Source organism: Salmo trutta, chromosome 26 (genome assembly GCF_901001165.1).
Source record: "Salmo trutta chromosome 26, fSalTru1.1, whole genome shotgun sequence".
NCBI classification, from domain to species: Eukaryota; Metazoa; Chordata; class Actinopteri; order Salmoniformes; family Salmonidae; genus Salmo; species Salmo trutta.
The window spans coordinates 15,214,720-15,232,398 of NC_042982.1; the positions used below are offsets into that span (position 1 = coordinate 15,214,720).

The 17,679-nt window shown below is 43.1% G+C and overlaps 1 protein-coding gene across 4 annotated transcripts in view; it reads left to right on the forward strand.

The window, feature by feature from the left end:
* Positions 1–16,717: 16,717 nt before the first annotated feature.
* The window catches only part of LOC115163231 (alpha-2-macroglobulin-like), a 41,056-nt gene continuing 40,094 nt past the window's right edge, over positions 16,718–17,679 (forward strand). For 2 of the 4 annotated variants that reach the window (XM_029714948.1, XM_029714950.1), the window contains exons 1-2: positions 16,718–16,849; positions 17,060–17,240. In XM_029714948.1, the coding sequence (XP_029570808.1) occupies positions 16,764–16,849; positions 17,060–17,240 (267 nt within the window). In that variant the 5' untranslated portion in view covers positions 16,718–16,763. The remainder of the gene's footprint in view (positions 16,850–17,059; positions 17,241–17,679) is intronic. The other 2 variants (XM_029714949.1, XM_029714951.1) reach the window with 1 other exon arrangement.

Below are 17,679 nucleotides of genomic sequence, written 5' to 3' on the forward strand. Positions count from 1 at the left end.
AATATTTTGAACGAATACCTCTTTCTGCTGGCATGCATGCGTAAATTCCATCGCTTGCATGCAAATTGATAACCAAAATCAATGTTGAACTCGCATAGTCTATTATAACTTTTGGGTATGGCTGCTGCACAATTGAAATTGTTTACTTTGCTTCACTTTCATCGGATTTGGGCACAAACGTATCAACATAAGACTGATCCAATAAACCTAACAATGAAAACCCCAACAATCTTATTGGGCTATTGCAGTGTCGTGGTAGTGGAGAGATATTAACTGTAAGGTGTATTTGTCTATTAATTAAAACTGAGTATAATTAAGGTAATTGCTCGTTAATTAGATCCGCATGAGGTCATGTTGATCTTGCACGTGAACACTTTAATGGCTTGTGAACTCGATTTATTGATTCCAAAGTATGTTGAAATTGATTTAAGTAATGACATCATATAAATTGTAAACGACAAAAATAAGATATCCTTTTAGCCGATGTCCAATATACCTTTCAATATGGCAAATTAGTGAAATCAGGTATACGCCTATAGGTAGGACCCCGTTTATGCTAATATACCTCTCTGAAATCTGAATTCAAGTGTAAAGGCTTATATGTCCTTGATAACTGTGGGCAATTGAGTCAGTACCACAGTATCAATAGAAAACGTGCGTGGTGTGTGTGTGTGTGTGTTATCCAATTAAGTCAAACACATTTGCAATCAAACTATATGTTTGTTCATAAAGGTGTCATTAAGGAAATACTGTCTCAAGTTATTCATCCAACATACTTACAGTTTAGTGAAATCCCCAAGTAATTTAAGTCACCAAGTCAAGAAGGGTTTATATAGGTACTTTATTGTGGTTATACCTCAGCCTAGCCCCAAAGTAATGACATAAATGGAGCTATTAAGTACACCTTGTGCTGGAGAGTGTGGCTTGAGACGCAGGCAGGCATGCAGCCTTTCAGACCCACAGCTACAGCTCTAGGCAGCGCCCCCAATTAGCCTAAATGGAAACAGTTTTCATTCATTGCAATAACTCACTGTTCTCGAGACCACTTTCAGAATACATACTTTATTATGACACGCTGACCCGGAGGCGCGGAATGGCAGGACCAGGGAACGCTGGAGAGATATGTGCAGCCCAGTGGGTTGTAATTATTAGACATTCATTGGGTTCAAGAACCTTTGCAAGTATAGCTAAATTATTAGCTTGCTTGTCCCATAGTTCGAATTTAATTCCAATCGAAAAAAGTGGTTGGGCAGTCCACAACGTTTGGATCCTATTTTAACCTAATTAAGTGCGTTTCCTTGCGTAATTTCTGCAGAAAATAAGAACGCACGTTAATATCGGGCAATTGATTGTTTATTTCAATGCATTTAGTTATGTTTGGGGTTGTTGTTTAGGTGTTAAAATAAGTACATAATTTTAATAGGAGCTGTCGAAGCTAGACTAAAAGTGAGAAGGGAGCCTCGGGCACAAGGAAATTACCGCGCACCCGCGTGACCTTTGAGCAAGGTAATCAATCAAGTGATCAACAGCGATATTTTATCAATGCTATGCCCAGGCAAAACGTTTCTGAAATTAAATAAGGATATTGACCACGAGGATAAAGCGTGTAGACTATACTATTATATACAAATAATAATACGGCATTAATGCTCCCATCACAAAAAATGTAAATAATAATTTGTCAAGTCAATTGTATGGGCCTAATAACTATGCCTGAGCAGTCTTTTGATTTATGAAACGTATACTTTTTATTACGATAACACTAATAACAAAATCATTTTAAATAGGCCGATAATTATATTTATATATAAATAAATCACACTAACAACATTAATAATAATAATAATGACAATAACAATACTTTTAATAATAATAATAGCCTAATAATAATAGTTATTATTATAACTTGTTTTTTAACTCTTATATGTGCAACTGCTTTTCAATCTGGTTCTTGTGCCTTTTGACCAAAATGTTATGCTTTTGACCAAAACGGGCGCTGGGTGTTAGAATAATCATGCATAACTGCTTGTGTTTTTACACCAAAACAATGTACCTATAACTTCGTGAGTATAATCACATTGCCATCATTTCCTGCTATTATTTAATTGTAATAATTCATATAATGCCTGGTGGGAAACAACTTTCTAAGGAGTGTGAGCCCGCGAAAAGGCCAGGAGTGGAGCACGCTAGTGCCCCGGTGAGCAGTGCCCCTCCGTGGAGGGAAGTGAGAGTATTTTTTAACATATATCGACCAGTGAGCTCTGGAACCAACACACATTCAACACAATCTACATCCGCAAGCCTGGCCAAAGCACCAGGGGGAACTCCAACTTTCTGCCTGACTTTTCCGTTCGAGTAGAGATACACATAAATAATCTGGAACTGTTCGCTCCTGGATTTTCACATCATTGAAAAGCATCCACTATACCCTTCTACTTTTCGATCAAATTTAATATTAGGCTACACTGTTAAGTGGCTATTTGGATATTGAGGTGCTCATATTTCCACGGTTTGCTGATGAGCAGGGCATAATGCACCTGAAAAATATAGCGGGCACAAAATATGTGAGGATGCCTGGGGGGCGGACCGGGAGGGGGGGGCTGTGCCTCCATTCATATATTTGAGAATTTTGCGTTTTTCAAATAAATGAAACAGCAAACTAGAGCCATAATCATTATGCTTAATTTTACAGTACAATTCGACCACGAAGGCCTGATTCACGCAGTCTCCTCTGAACAGTTGATGTTGAGATTTGTCTGTTACTTGAACTCTGTGAAGCATGTATTTGGTCTGCAATCTGAGGGGCAGTAAAAAATATATATATATTATTGTATTTCAATATTTGTTTTATAATTATTAACCCCTCTTCAGAGGACAAATATATATCTATTTTTTTTTTTTACAGATTTCTTTGCTACATATACATACATTTTACATACATTTTACATACACATTTTGTATACACATTTTGTATACACATTTTACATAGATGGTACTTTTATATAAAGCAGTCACATAACAATAATACTTTACCAAACATAAACTCTTTAATCTCAACCCTCAGCCACTTTCAGTCCATCCCACCTATCATCATAGACCACCCTCGTTTGGTTTCCATGTGCCATATATTTTTCCGTTGTGCTGTGATGTTTTACATAATTTTTGTACATTTCTAATCGTATATTATCCACAGATTGTGAACTAAAGATGAAAACCTTTCCTATGAGTATTATTATATTATTTATTGACTGACTATGGCTTTCCAAATCGCAAAACACTGCAAATTGTAAAGTTAATTTTAATGCATGTTGTGAGGTGCAGTTAACTCTAATGAACGTATCCTTTGCAGCAGAGGTAACTGGTAACTGGTTCTGCCTTTCCTGTGGCGGTCCTCATGAGAGCCAGTTTCATCATAGCACTTTATGGTTTTTGCGACTGCACTTGAAGAAACTTTCAAAGTTCTTGACATTTTCTGTATTGATTGACCTTCATGTCTTAAAGTAATGATAGACTGTCATTTCTCTTTGCTTATGTGAGCTGTTCTTGCCATAATATGGACTTGGTCTTTTACCAAATAGGGGTATCTTCTGTATACCACTCCTAACTTGTCACAACACAACTGAATCGCTCAAATGCATTAAGAAGGAAAGAAATTCCACAAATTAACTTTTAACAAGGCACACCTGTTAATTGAAATGCATTCCAGGTGACTACCTCATGAAGCTGGTCGAGAGAATGCCAAGAGTGTGCAAATCAAATCAAATAAAAGTTTTTTGTCACGTGCGCCGAATACAACAGGTGTAGACCTTACAGTGAAATGCTTACTAACAGGCTCTAACCAACAGTGCAAAAAAGGTATTAGGTGAACAATAAGTAAGTAAAGAAATAAAAACAACAGTAAAAAGACAGTGAAAAATAACAGTATAGCGAGGCTATAACAGTAGCGAGGCTATATACAGGCACAGGTTAGTCGGGCTGATTGAGGTAGTATGTACATGTAGATATGGTTAAAGTGACTATACATATATGATGAACAGAGAGTAGCAGTAGCGTAAAAGAGGGGTTGGCGGGTGGTGGGTGGCGGGACACAATGCAGATAGTCCGGGTAGCCATTTGATTACCTGTTCGGGAGTCTTATGGCTTGGGGGTTGTTACATTCCCCAGTTTCTGTGTTGTGGTTTGTGTATTTTCATGTATGTATTTCAGGAAATGGATTCCTGAAATTCCCTATAGGCCTTCTCGTCGTTGTCGGTGATCAGGCCTACCACTGTTGTGTCGTCTGCAGACTTAATGATGGTGTTGGAGTCGTGCCTGGCCATGCAGTTGTGGGTGAACAGGGAGTACAGGAGGGGACTGAGCCCGCACACCTGGGGGGCTCCAGTGTTGAGGATCAGCGTGGCAGATGTGTTGCTACCTAACCTCACATCCTGGGGGCGGCCCGTAAGGAAGTCCAGGATCCAGTTGCAGAGGGAGGTGTTTAGTCCCAGGATCCTTAGCTTAGTGATGAGCTTTGAGGGTACTATAGTGTTGAACGCGGAGCTGTAGTCAATGAATAGCATTCTCGCGTAGGTGTTCCTTTTGTCCAGGTGGGAAAGGGCAGTGTGGAGTGCAATAGAGATTGCATCATCTGTGGATCTGTTTGGGTGGTATGCAAATTTGAGTGGGTCTAGGGTTTCTGGGATAATGGTGTTGATGTGAGACATATCCAGCCTTTCAAAGCACTTCATGGATGTGAGTGCTATGGATCTGTAGTCATTTAGGCAGGTTGCCTTCGTGTTCTTGGGCACAGGGACTATGGTGGTCTGCTTGAAACATGTTGGTATTACAGACTCAATCAGGGACATGTTGAAAATGTCAGTGAAGACACCTACCAGTTGGTCAGCACATGCATGGAGCACACGTCCTGGTAAACCGTCTGGCCCCGCAGCCTTGTGAATGTTGACCTGTTTAAAGGTCTTACTCACTTCGGCTACGAAGAGCGTGATAATACAGTCGTTCGGAACAGCTGAAGCTCTCATGCATGCCTCAGTGTTGCTTGCCTCAAAGTGAGCATGGAAGTGATTTAGCTCATCTGGTAGGCTCGTGTCACTGGGCAGCTCGCGGCTGTGCTTCCCTTTGTAGTCTGTAATAGATTGCAAGCCCTGCCACATAAGACGAGCGTTGGAGCTGGAGTAGTACGATTCAATCTTAGCCCTGTATTGACGCTTTGCCTGTTTGATGGTTCGTCCGAGGGCATAGCAGGATTTCTTCTAAGCTTCTGGGTTAGAGTCCCGCACCTTGAAAGCGTCAGCTCTACCCTTTAGCTCAGTGCAATGTTGCCTGTAATCCATGGCTTCTGGTTGTGGTATGTATGTACAGTCACTGTGGGGACAAGGTCCTCGATGCACTTATTGATAAAACCACTGACTGATGTGGTGTACTACTCAATGGCATCGGAAGAATCCCGGAACGTGTTCCAGTCTGTGCTAGCAAATCAGTCCTGTAGTTTAGCATCTGCTTCATCTGACCACTTCTTTATAGACCGAGTCACTGGTGCTTCCTGCTTTAATTTTTGCTTGTATGCAGGAATCAGGAGGATAGAATTGTGGTCGGATTTACCAAATGGACGGCGAGGGAGAGCTTTGTACGCGTCTCTGTGTGGAGTACAGGTGATCTATAATTTTTTTCCCCTCAGGTTGCACATTTAACATATTGATGGAAAATGGGTAGAACTGATTTAAGTTTCCCTGCATTAAAGTTTCCGGCCACTAGGCGCACCGCCTCTGGGTGAGTGGTTTCCTGTTTGCTTATTTCCTTATACAGCTGACTGAGTGCGGTCTTATTGCCAGCATCCGTCTGTGGTGGTAAATATACAGCCACGGGTGGCTACTTTGAAGAATCTAAAATATATTTTGATTTAACACTTTTTTGGTTACTACATGAGTCCATACGTGTTATTTCATAGTTTTGATATCTTCACAATTGAGGACACTTGAGAAACCTAAGAAAACGCACCAAGACAGAGTATCATAACAATGCCCATGACACTGTGGAGAACATGTGAGCAAAAACAATCTAAGTCCTGTAGGCTACAGTATCAAAATACTATTGTGTGCTTTAACAAAACAATATGTCTTTGCGTGTCAATGTGTGCATCTCTCCATCAACAGCAATCAAATAAGAGCAATGACACTTTGGCATATAGCTTATAGCACTGCAACCAAATATTCTCCCCAAACCATTTGTCTTTTTGTTGAGATTGTATTCATTTCATGCAATTTCTGTTACATAATTTGCGCTTCTCTCCAAGGTAAATTGTTCATTTTAAAAAGTGTGTGTGTGTGGTGTGTGTGTGTGTGTGTGTGTGCACTGCTCAAAAAAATAAAGGGAACACTTAAACAACACAATCTAACTCAAAGTCAATCACACTTCTGTGAAAGCAAACTGTCCACTTAGGAAGCAACACTGATTGACAATACATTTCACATGCTGTTGTGCAAATGGAATAGACAACAGGTGGAAATTATAGGCAATTAGCAAGACACCCCCGATAAAGGAGTGGTTCTGCAGGTGGTAACTACAGACCACTTCTCAGTTCCTATGCTTCCTGGCTGATGTTTTGGTCACTTTTGAATGCTGGCGGTGCTTTCACTCTAGTGGTAGCATGAGACGGAGTCTACAACCCACACAAGTGGCTCAGGTAGTGCAGCTCATCCAGGATGGCACATCAATGCGAGCTGTGGCAAGAAGGTTTGCTGTGTCTGTCAGCGTAGTGTCCAGAGCATGGAGGCGCTACCAGGAGACAGGCCAGTACATCAGGAGACGTGGAGGAGGCTGTAGGAGGGCAACAACCCAGCAGCAGGACCGCTACCTCTGCCTTTGTGCAAGGAGGAGCAGGAGAAGCACTGCCAGAGCCCGGCAAAATGACCTCCAGCAGGCCACAAATGTGCATGTGTCTGCTCAAACGGTCAGAAACAGACTCCATGAGGGTGGTATGAGGGCCCGACGTCCACAGGTGGGGGTTGTGCTTACAGCCCAACACCGTGCAGGACGTTTGGCATTTGCCAGAGAACACCAAGATTGGCAAATTCGCCACTGGCGCCCTGTGCTCTTCACAGATGAAAGCAGGTTCACACTGAGCACGTGACAGACGTGACAGAGTCTGGAGACGCCGTGGAGAACGTTCTGCTGCCTGTAACATCCTCCAGCATGACCGGTTTGGCGGTGGGTCAGTCATGGTGTGGGGTGGCATTTCTTTGGGGGGCTGCACAGCCCTCCATGTGCTCGCCAGAGGTAGCCTGACTGCCATTAGGTACCGAGATGTGATCCTCAGACCCCTTGTGAGACCATATGCTGGTGCAGGTGGCCCTGGGTTCCTCCTAATGCAAGACAATGCTTGACCTCATGTGGCTGGAGTGTGTCAGCAGTTCCTGCAAGAGGAAGGCATTGATGCTATGGACTGGCCCGCCCGTTCCCCAGACCTGAATCCAATTGAGCACATCTGGGACATCATGTCTCGCTCCATCCACCAACGCCACGTTGCACCACAGACTGTCCAGGAGTTGGTGGATGCTTTAGTCCAGGTCTGGGAGGAGATCCCTCAGGAGACCATCCGCCACCTCATCAGGAGCATGCCCAGGCGTTTTAGGGAGGTCATACAGGCACGTGGAGGCCACACACACTACTGAGCCTCATTTTGACTTGTTTTAAGGACATTACATCAAAGTTGGATCAGCCTGTAGTGTGGTTTTCCACTTTAATTTTGAGTGTGACTCCAAATTCAGACCTCTATGGGTTGATAAATTGGATTTCCATTGATTATTTTTGTGTGATTTTGTTGTCAGCACATTCAACTATGTAAAGAAAAGTATTTAATAAGATTATTTATTTCATTCAGAACTAGGATGTGTTGTTAAGGGTTCCCTTTATTTTTTTGAGCAGTATATATATATATATATATTTACTGTATCTTAATGTCTGACACAGAAATGGAGTAGACCTAGACCTACTAAAGGCAAGACACAAAGGTTTTCAAGGACAATTTTTGCACTGGTGGACAGTCTGCTATAGAAAGTGTATACATATCACTATTTGTACATCCTGACACATCCTTTGGGATTGGAGGTGTTAAAATTGTTAAAACAGTTTACCCCAGCTATAGTAAATTACACCCAAACCAACAAGTGTATGCACTGATGACAGATTCTTAGACTTCAATATTTCTAGCGTATGTTTCTGCCTAATATTGTACCGCCATCTAGTGCTCAATAAACGGCACAGTTTACAATAATGCAATGAAACGCAAACTGTTTTCGATGTACCTATACATAATGTAATCTACAACAACTGAGGTATAGATACATAGATAACAATGGCAATACATTGAGGGAAATGTATACATTCAACGCCAGTATTTCAGTAGCAAACAGACTCTTATTGACATCTTGGGAAGGCAGATAGTTGAGTGCATTTTAACAGTGATTCCCGGTAGTCCTATCGAGGGGACGGATTACGATGCGCTCTTAAGACATGGATAAGTATTTATGGACATGGTGTGACGGGGATGTGTACGGGCAGTCATTTATCCTCGAGCTCAGCATCTCGATTAGGTCACAGACAGGTTACAGATCCGTCCTCATCAATTCTGATTGACTTTTCCATTGCGCAAGTCTCTTCAACTAAGAGACCTGACAAGTAATCAATCTGTCGTTCAATCAGCGTTATTTATCTGGGGTTTCCCGTAAGAGCAGACAGTGGAGTGGGATGGTAGTCAGTTTCCCGGTTGCAGTGTGCATAATGGTTTCTGGAGACATGCATAAAGGAATCAGACAGCTTTGTATGCCATGGTGAAAGAACATTTCAAAAACCACTCATTATTATTATTATTAGCATGGAATCAAATAATTTCATTTCAATACCAAACATGAGCTCTTATTCCCATAGGCCAATGTGTTTTTTACTTTTTGAGTTTTTCTTTCCAACCTATGTCTGCCCCTTGCAGCCTATGCTATATCCAAGTTATTTTGTGCTGTTTATTCTCCTTGGAAAACATTAAGAAAAATACCTTTAATCAGAATCAGTGTTTCCCTTAATTGTCATTGGTGAGCAGGTCAGGGAAAGGCATCAGGCATCACTCTTGTGATGGACCCACCCAGCACTTGTGATGGCACATCCCCTGGTTCTCCAAGGCACTGATGCAGATGTCTCCAAAGATGGAGACAGAGGACATGAGGGAGCCCCACAGCCAGGCAATATCCATCACGTGGACTGGCCCCATGCAGTCCCCTGGCAGGGCCAGAGCCGAGGCCTTCTCCCTCAGTCTGTGGCCCATCCCGGGAAGGAGGCTGGATCCCCCTGTCAGGACCACGTTGTCTAGGATCAGCTGCCACAGGTCTGCATCGTTCTCCAACACAGAGCTCACCAGAAGGCTGGGGATGCCCTGTGTCACCATGCGGACAGTCTGAGGAGAGAAGAGGATCTAGCTGCCGATCCTCAGCATCTGTCCGTTGGGGAGCTGGTAGTCCGCATCGGCACTGTTTTTGATGGTTTTGGCTGTCTCTGAGGAGGGGTCAGTGGATACGTAACACATGTGCTCCTTGATGTTTGTCACAATGTCATGTTTAAGTGTGGCGCTGGAGAACTGAGCTCCGGACCCCTTCAGCAGCAGAGTAGGGAGGGCCGTGACATCCTGCCCTCCCAGGCCCAGCTGATGCATAGCGTGGGGGGAGGCAGTGGCCCTCGAAATACTGGGAGAGCGTGGGTGACGTCGTAGCCACAGTCCACCACATAACCGGTCACCCTGCCTGAAGACAGCAGGGCCAGGAGTGACTGAGAGGCCAGGTACAATGCAGGGACGCCCAGCCCCTCGAACATCATCCTGCAAGTCCTTTCCCTGTCTGACTGGGTGTTCAAGGGGAACTCAGTCAGCAAAACCGGGCTCTCACTCGAGAGGGTCTTCACATGGGTGTTGAAAACATACAGTTGAAGTCGGAAGTTTACATACACTTAGGTTGGAGTCATTAAAACTCGTTTTTCAACCACTCCACAAATTTCATGTTAACAAACTATTGTTTTGGCAAGTCGGTTAGGACATCTACTTTGTGCATGACACAAGTAATTTTTCCAACAATTGTTTACAGACAGATTATTTAACTTATAATTGACTGTATTACAATTCCAGTAGGTCAGAAGTTTACATACACCAAGTTGACTGTGCCATTAAACAGCTTGGAAAATTCCAGAAAATGATGTCATGGCTTTATATGTTTTCGATAGACTAATTGATATCATTTCAGTCAATTGGAGGTGTACCTGTGGATGTATTTCAAGCCCTACCTTCAAACTCAGTGCTTCTTTGCTTGACATCATTGGAAAATCAAAAGAAATCAGTCAAGACCTCAGAAAAAAATTGTAGACCTCCACAAGTCTGGTTCATCCTTGGGAGCAATTTCTAAATGCCTGAAGGTACCATGTTCATCTGTACAAACAATAGTACACAAGTATAAACACCATGGGACCACACAGCCGTCACACCGCTCAGGAAGGAGATGCGTTCTGTCTCCTAGAGGTGAACGTACTTTGGTGCGAAAAGTGCAAATCGATCCCAGAACAACAGCAAAGGACCTTGTGAAGATGCTGGAGGAAACAGGTACAAAAGTATCTATATACACAGTAAAACAAGTCCTATATCAACATAACTATCACGACTTGCGCCGAAGTCAGCTCCCCTCCCCAGGCCGGTGGTGGTTGGTACGCTCCAGGAGTCTGAGGTGCGGGAGGTTCCTCCGCCCCCTTTGGACATCGAGGGGACCCCGGCGTACTCCGTTCGTTCCATCCTGGATTCGAGGCGTCGGGCGGGGGGCCTTCAGTACCTTGTGGAGGGGTACGGTCCGGAGGAGAGGTGCTGGGTTCCGGTGGCGGACGTGTTGGACCCTGAAATGCTGCGGGGGTACTGTCACAACTTCCACCGAAGTCGGCTCCCCTGCTTGTTCGGGCGACGTTCAGCAGTCAATGTCACCGGCCTTCTAGCCATCGCCGCTCCATTTTTCATTGTTCCATTTGTTTTGTCTTGTTCCCCGTACACCTGGTTTACATTCCCATATATATATATATATATATATGTATATGTATGTATGTATGTATTCCTCTGTTCCCCCCCATGTCTTTGTGTGGAATTGTTTTGTGTTTGTTGTATCGCGCCAGTCTGGTTTTTCACTCTGGGCATTGCCTGTACCCTATTTGGGGAATTATTGGTGAACCTTATTGTTATATTATTGACTGCATTTTGCGCTTGTCACTTTTGCCGGTTGGCTTGAGTTGTAGCTGTTTGCGCCCGTCTGTTTGTTGCTCTTGGCTAATAAAGTCGCCTGATCACCTATTCTCTGTTCTCCTGCACTTGTCTCGAATGACCAGCAGCGAAAACCCTGACAATAACCTGAAAGGCCGCTCAGCAAGGAAGAAGCCACTGCTCCAAAACCGCCATTAAAAAGCCAGATTACGGTTTACAACTGCACATGGGGACAAAGACTGTACTTTCTGGAGAAATGTCCTCTGGTCTGATGAAACAAAAATAGAACTGTTTGGCCATAATGACCATCTTTATGTTTGAAGGAAAAGGGGGAAGCTTGCAAGCCAAAGAACACCATCCCAACCGTAAAGCACGGGGGTGGCAGCATCATGTTGTGGGGCTGCTTTGCTGCAGGAGGGACTGGTGCACTTCACAAAATAGATGGCATCATGAGGATGGACAATTATGTGGATATATTGAAGCGACATCTCAAGACATCAATCAGGAAGTTAAAGCTTGGTCACAAATGGGTCTTCCAAATGAACAATGACCCCAAGCATACTTCCAAAGTTGTGGCAAAATGGCTTAAGGACAACAAAGTCAAGGTATTGGAGTGGCCATCACAAAGCCCTGACTTCAATCCTATAGAAAATTTGTTGGCAGAACTGAAAAAGCGTGTGCGAGCAAGGAGGACTACAAACCCGACTCAGTTACATCAGCTCTGTCAGGAGGAATGGGACAAAATTCACCCAACTTATTGTGGGAAGCTTGTGGAAGGCTACCCTAAACGTTTGAACCAAGTTAAACAATTTAAAGGCAATGCTACCAAATACTAATTGAGTGTATGTTAACTTCTGACCCACTGAGAATGTGATGAAAGAAATAAAAGCTGAAAATAAATCATTATCTCTACTATTATTCTGACATTTCACATTCTTAAAGTAATGTGGTGATCCAAACTGACCTAAGACAGTGAATATTTTCTCTGATTAACTATCAGGAATTGTGAAAAACAAATGTATTTGGCTAAGGTGTAAACTTCTGACTTCAACTCTGTGTGTGTGTGTGTATATATATATATTGAATTCTGCTGTGGTCAAATAAAGCAACCATTACAAAAGTACTTATCAGGTTACCATTTGAATTGGGATGCATACCGATCATGTGCCATGGTGAAACAACTTTGATGGCCTTCAACTTAGGCTCCACAGTCTTCCTCTCAAACTTCTGGCAGGCTAGACAGGGTACTGACCTTTAAGCAAAAAGTGACAAATTGAAACATTGTGTGCTCTCTGATATGACATTCATTGAAATCATAATCATTTCAGATAATATAGAATGTGATTGATAAACAAAAGTTTATTTCACTTGCCCAGCTGTCCACTTCCTTGACAATTCCCTTTCAGAAGAAGCGTAGGTTGATTTTGGCAATCATGCGCTTCACTCCGAAATGGCCAGCATGCATCTCGGTCAGCACGGCCTCTTTCTCCTCCTTAGTAAAAATCACCCTCCTGTGTGGCTGGCCATCCTTCCCCCGTAGGTAGATATGATTGCCTAACAAGTTGGAAGAGAAGAGTTGTTGAAATACTAAAGTGCAATTGCAATGCTGTCTTTCTCTCTCTGTTTCTCTCTCTCTGTCTGTCTTCCACTATTTTCCCACCTGCCCCTCTTCCCCCTGAATTGTGAATTTCTCTGAATGTTGTGCCTCTTGTCGAGATCAGTGTTGTCTTCATAATACTTTGCCTGGTTGGAAAGATGAAATAAAATCTCCCCGAGGGATGCCATTAAAGTGCAAGCTACATACAAACAGAAAGCTATGATAACAGTTACAGCTAACGTTAGCTAAATAAAACTGTCTGGCTAGCTAGCTGGCTGGCTGACTAGACAGTCTGATGTAAGTAATTACAGTAGCTAGCAACGTCAATCTAAAAACAGCTTAAATGATGTATTCCTATCAAACAATATTTACTTATATGAAGACAAATATATGGTAAAGAGTTCTCTTTCCAGTCTGAAGCAGCAGGTAGTCAGCAGGTTGGGACTGTCAAAAACACCCTCCTTGGAGAAAAATTCTGAGGTAATAATTTTGCTCAGACTGAGCGAGCTTTTATGCGGTGAAATAGAACTAGAGCTGCCAGCATCCTCCTTCCTTCGTGACCTCTACGAGTTAAAATAGAGCCAAGCAACCAGCATAAGAACGGACGCTTTGGTTTATTACGTAATCCGGTCAGAATTTTCCATGTTCTAGCAACAGCCCTAGCAACAAAAGCTAGAACTCATTGAATCCCATTGTGATGCAGAGAGGAGCACTATTTGGCATGACAGGCCCCCGGATAAGATATACGATATACAATGAGTGTACAAAACATTAGGAACACCTTCCAAATATTGAGTTGCACCTCTACAAGGCCTTGAAAGCATTCCACAAGGATGCTGGCCCATGTTGACTCCAATGCTTCCCATAGTTGTCTGAAGTTGGCTGGATGTCCTTTGGGTGGTAAACTAGAAAATGGCCGGGAACTTTAATGCAGGCAAACTTTAAATCCGTTTTACCTCATTTCTACCACGTGCAACCAGGGGATAAAAAAGTCTAGACCACCTTTACTCCACACACAGACATGCGTACAAAGCTCTCTCTTGCCCTCCATTTGGCAAATCTGACCATAATTCTATCCTCATGATTTCTGCTTACAAGCAAAAGCAGGAAGTACCAGTGACTCCCCTCAATACAGAAGGGGTCAGATGATGCGGATGCTAAGCTACAGGACTGTTTTGCTAGCGCAGACTGGAATATGTTTTGGGATTCATCCGATGGCATTGATGAGTATACCATCGGCTTCATCAATAAGTGCATCGATGACGTTGTCCCCATAGTGACTGAAGGTACGTATCCCAACCAGAAGCCATGGATTACAGGCAACATCCGCACCAAGCTAAAAGGCTAGAGCTGACGCTTTCAAGGAGCTTGACACTAATCTGGATGTTTATAAGAAATCCTGCTATGCCCTCAGACGAACTATCAAACAGGCAAAATGTCAATACAGGACTAAGATTGAATCCTACTACACTGGCTCTGACGCTTGTCGGATGTGGCAGGGCTTGCAAACTATTATGGACTATAAAGGGAAACCCAGCCACGAGCTGCCCAGTGATGAGAGCCTACCAGATGAGCTAAATGCCTTTTATGCTGGCTTCGTGGCAAGCAACACTGAAGCATGCATGAGAGCACCAGCTGTTCCGGACGACTGTGTGATCACTCTCTCCGTAGTCGATGTGAGTAAGACCTTTAAACAGGTCAACATTCACAAGGCTGCAGGGTCAGATGAATTATCAGGATGTGTACTGCATGCAAGGACCAACTGTCAAGTGTTTTCACTGACATTTTCAAACTCTCCCTGACCGACTCTGTAATACCTACATGTTTCAAGCAGACCACCATAGTTCCTGTGCCCAAGAACGCCAAGGTAACCTGCCTAAATGACTACTGCCACGTAGCACTCACATGTGTAACCACAAAGTGCTTTGACAGGCTGGTCATGGCTCACATCAACACCATCATCCCTGAAACCCTAGACCCACTCCAATTTGCACACATTCCCAACAGATCCACAGATGATGCAATCTTAATTGCACTCAACAGTGCCCTTTCCCATCTGGACATAAGAACACTTACTTGAGAATTCTGTTCATTGACTACAGTTCAACACCATAGTGCCCACAAAGCTCATCACCAAGCTAAGGACCCTGTGACTAAACACCTCCCTCTGCAACTGGATCATGGACTTCCTGACTGGCCACCCCCCAGGTGGTAAGGTTAGGCAACAACACATCTGCCACGCTGACTTAGTCCCCTCCTGTACTCCTTGTTCACCCATGACTGCGTGGCCAAGCACAACTCCAACACCATCATTAAGTTTGCTGACACCACAATGGTGCAAGGCCTGATCACCGACAATGATAAAACAGTCTATAGGGAGGAGTTCAGAGACGTGGCAGTGTGGTGCCAGGACAACAACCTCTCCCTCAATGTCAGCAAGACAAAGGAGCTGATTGTGGACTACAGGAGAAGGAGGGCCGAACAGACCCCCATTCACATCGACGGGGCTGTAGTGGAGTGGGTCGAGAACTTCAAATGATTTGCTGTCCAAACTATCATGGTCCAAACACACAAAGACGCCTATTCCTCCTCAGTAGACCGAAAATATTTGGTATGGGTCCACAGATCCTCAAAAAGTTCTACAGCTACACCATCAAGAGCATTCTGACCGGTTGCATTACCACCTGGTATGGAAACTGCTCGGCATCTGACCGTAAGGCACTACAGAGGGTAGTGCGTACGGCCCAGTACATCACCGGGGCCAAACTTCCTGCCATCCAGGACCTCTTTAATAGGCGTGTCAGAGGAAGGCCCAAAATATTGTTAAAGACTCCAACCACCCAAGTCATAGACTGTTCTCTCTGCTACCGCATGGCAAGCGGTACAGGAGCACCGGGTCTAGGTCCAAAATGCTCTTTAACAGCTTCTACCCCCAAGCCATAAGACTGCTGAACAATTAATCAAATGGCTACGTGGACTATTTGCATTGATCCCCTCCCACCCACTTTCTTTTAATTATTATTTTTGCATAGTCACTTTAGCCCTACCTACATGTACATATTTCAATTAATTTGACTAACCTGTTCCCCCACACACTGACTTTGTACCGGTACCCCCTGTATATAGCATTGTTATTGTTATTTTATTGTGTTATTTTTTTTTTTTTACTGTAGTTTATTTAGTAAATATTTTCTTAACTCCCATTTTCTTAAAACTGCATTGTTGGTTAAGGGCTTGTAAGTAAGCATTTCATGGTAAGGCCTACACCTGTTTTATTCGGTGCATGTGACAAATACAATTTGATTCGATTTGACCATTCTTGATACACACGGGAAACTGTTGAGTGTGGAAAAACTCAGCAGCGTTGCAGTTCTTGCAGTTCACTCAAACCGGTGCACCTGGCACCTACTACCATACTGTACACAATCCATGTCTCAATTGTCTCAAGACTTAAAAATACTTCTCCTCCCCTTCATCTACACTGACTGAAATGGATTTAACAAATGACATCAATAAGGGATCATTCTGTAGCTTTCACCTGGATTTACCTGGTCAGTCTATGTCATGGAAAGAGCATAGGTGTTTTGTACAAACAGTGTATATAAAACACAGGAAAATGACGTTTTTGACTGCGCTGGTTATTTACAACACTTTATGTTGTTATTTCCTTTGTTTTGGCAGTTACCTTTATATTGACGGTGCACGTGTAGTCCCAAAGCCAGAAAATCTGCCAATCACAATACTGCAAAGCACTATTATTGACAAAAATGGGTCAATCATTCACAGGGCTTTAACTTCAATAATTTAAACCTGGATATCAGTTCCTCTTCACAATGCAGTAGGGAAGTATTGCAGGTAGGAATACTGGGAAATAGTCTGACTTGTTTTTCTCTTTTTGTCATGGTTCCTCCTGGGCTTCAGGTTTGGAGATGGATACTATTTGCTTGCTTTCACTGGCTTTGTGTCTGTCTAGAAACTCCAAGGCCGTAAGTAAATCTGCACCGTCATAAAGTTAGAATTGAGTAATCCGATTCATGCCGTCTCATCTTGCTGTAACATTCTCTGTCAGAGAGCAGATTAAGAGCTGTTTTTCATCGACCCTTTCTGCAGATATTTCTTCTGTCGATTTCACCAACGTACCCTCTCATTTTGAACTGATTTTCCTTTGTGTTTGTTGGTGTGTATGTTCTCTGTAGGGTTTACATGGTAGCCATTCCTGCAGTAATCCAGGCAGGCTCAGAGGCCAAGCTTTGTGCCAGCCTTCTGCAGTCTAATGAGACCCTGGTCATGACCATATCTCTGATTGCCAATAAGCAGATCAAAATTCTTCTCCAGGAGAGTTCTGACAAAGAGTTTCACCGCTGCTTCCAGTTTCAGGTCAGCTCAGCACTGGTCAACATCCAGAACCATTCCAATAAGAATGTACTGTAGTTCTCTGCTTTGTGATGCATCTCTTAATTTTCTATGTAATACCAGATTATTTCATGGGAAATATCAATGTGGTGGCTTACTATAACCTTTCTGGCATTCAGGCTGAAATTCTTACCTAGTTTTGGTCAGATACTAGTATGCACTGTACAATATACAGTTGAAGTCAGAAGTTTACATACACTTAGGTTGGAGTCATTAAAACTCGTTTTTAACCACTCCACAAATTTCTTGTTAACAAACTATAGTTTTGGCAAGTCGGTTAGGACATCTACTTTGTGCATGACACAAGTAATTTTTCCAAAAATTGTTTACAGACAGATTATTTCACTTATAATTGACTGTATCACAATTCCAGTAGGTCAGAAGTTTACATACACTAAGTTGA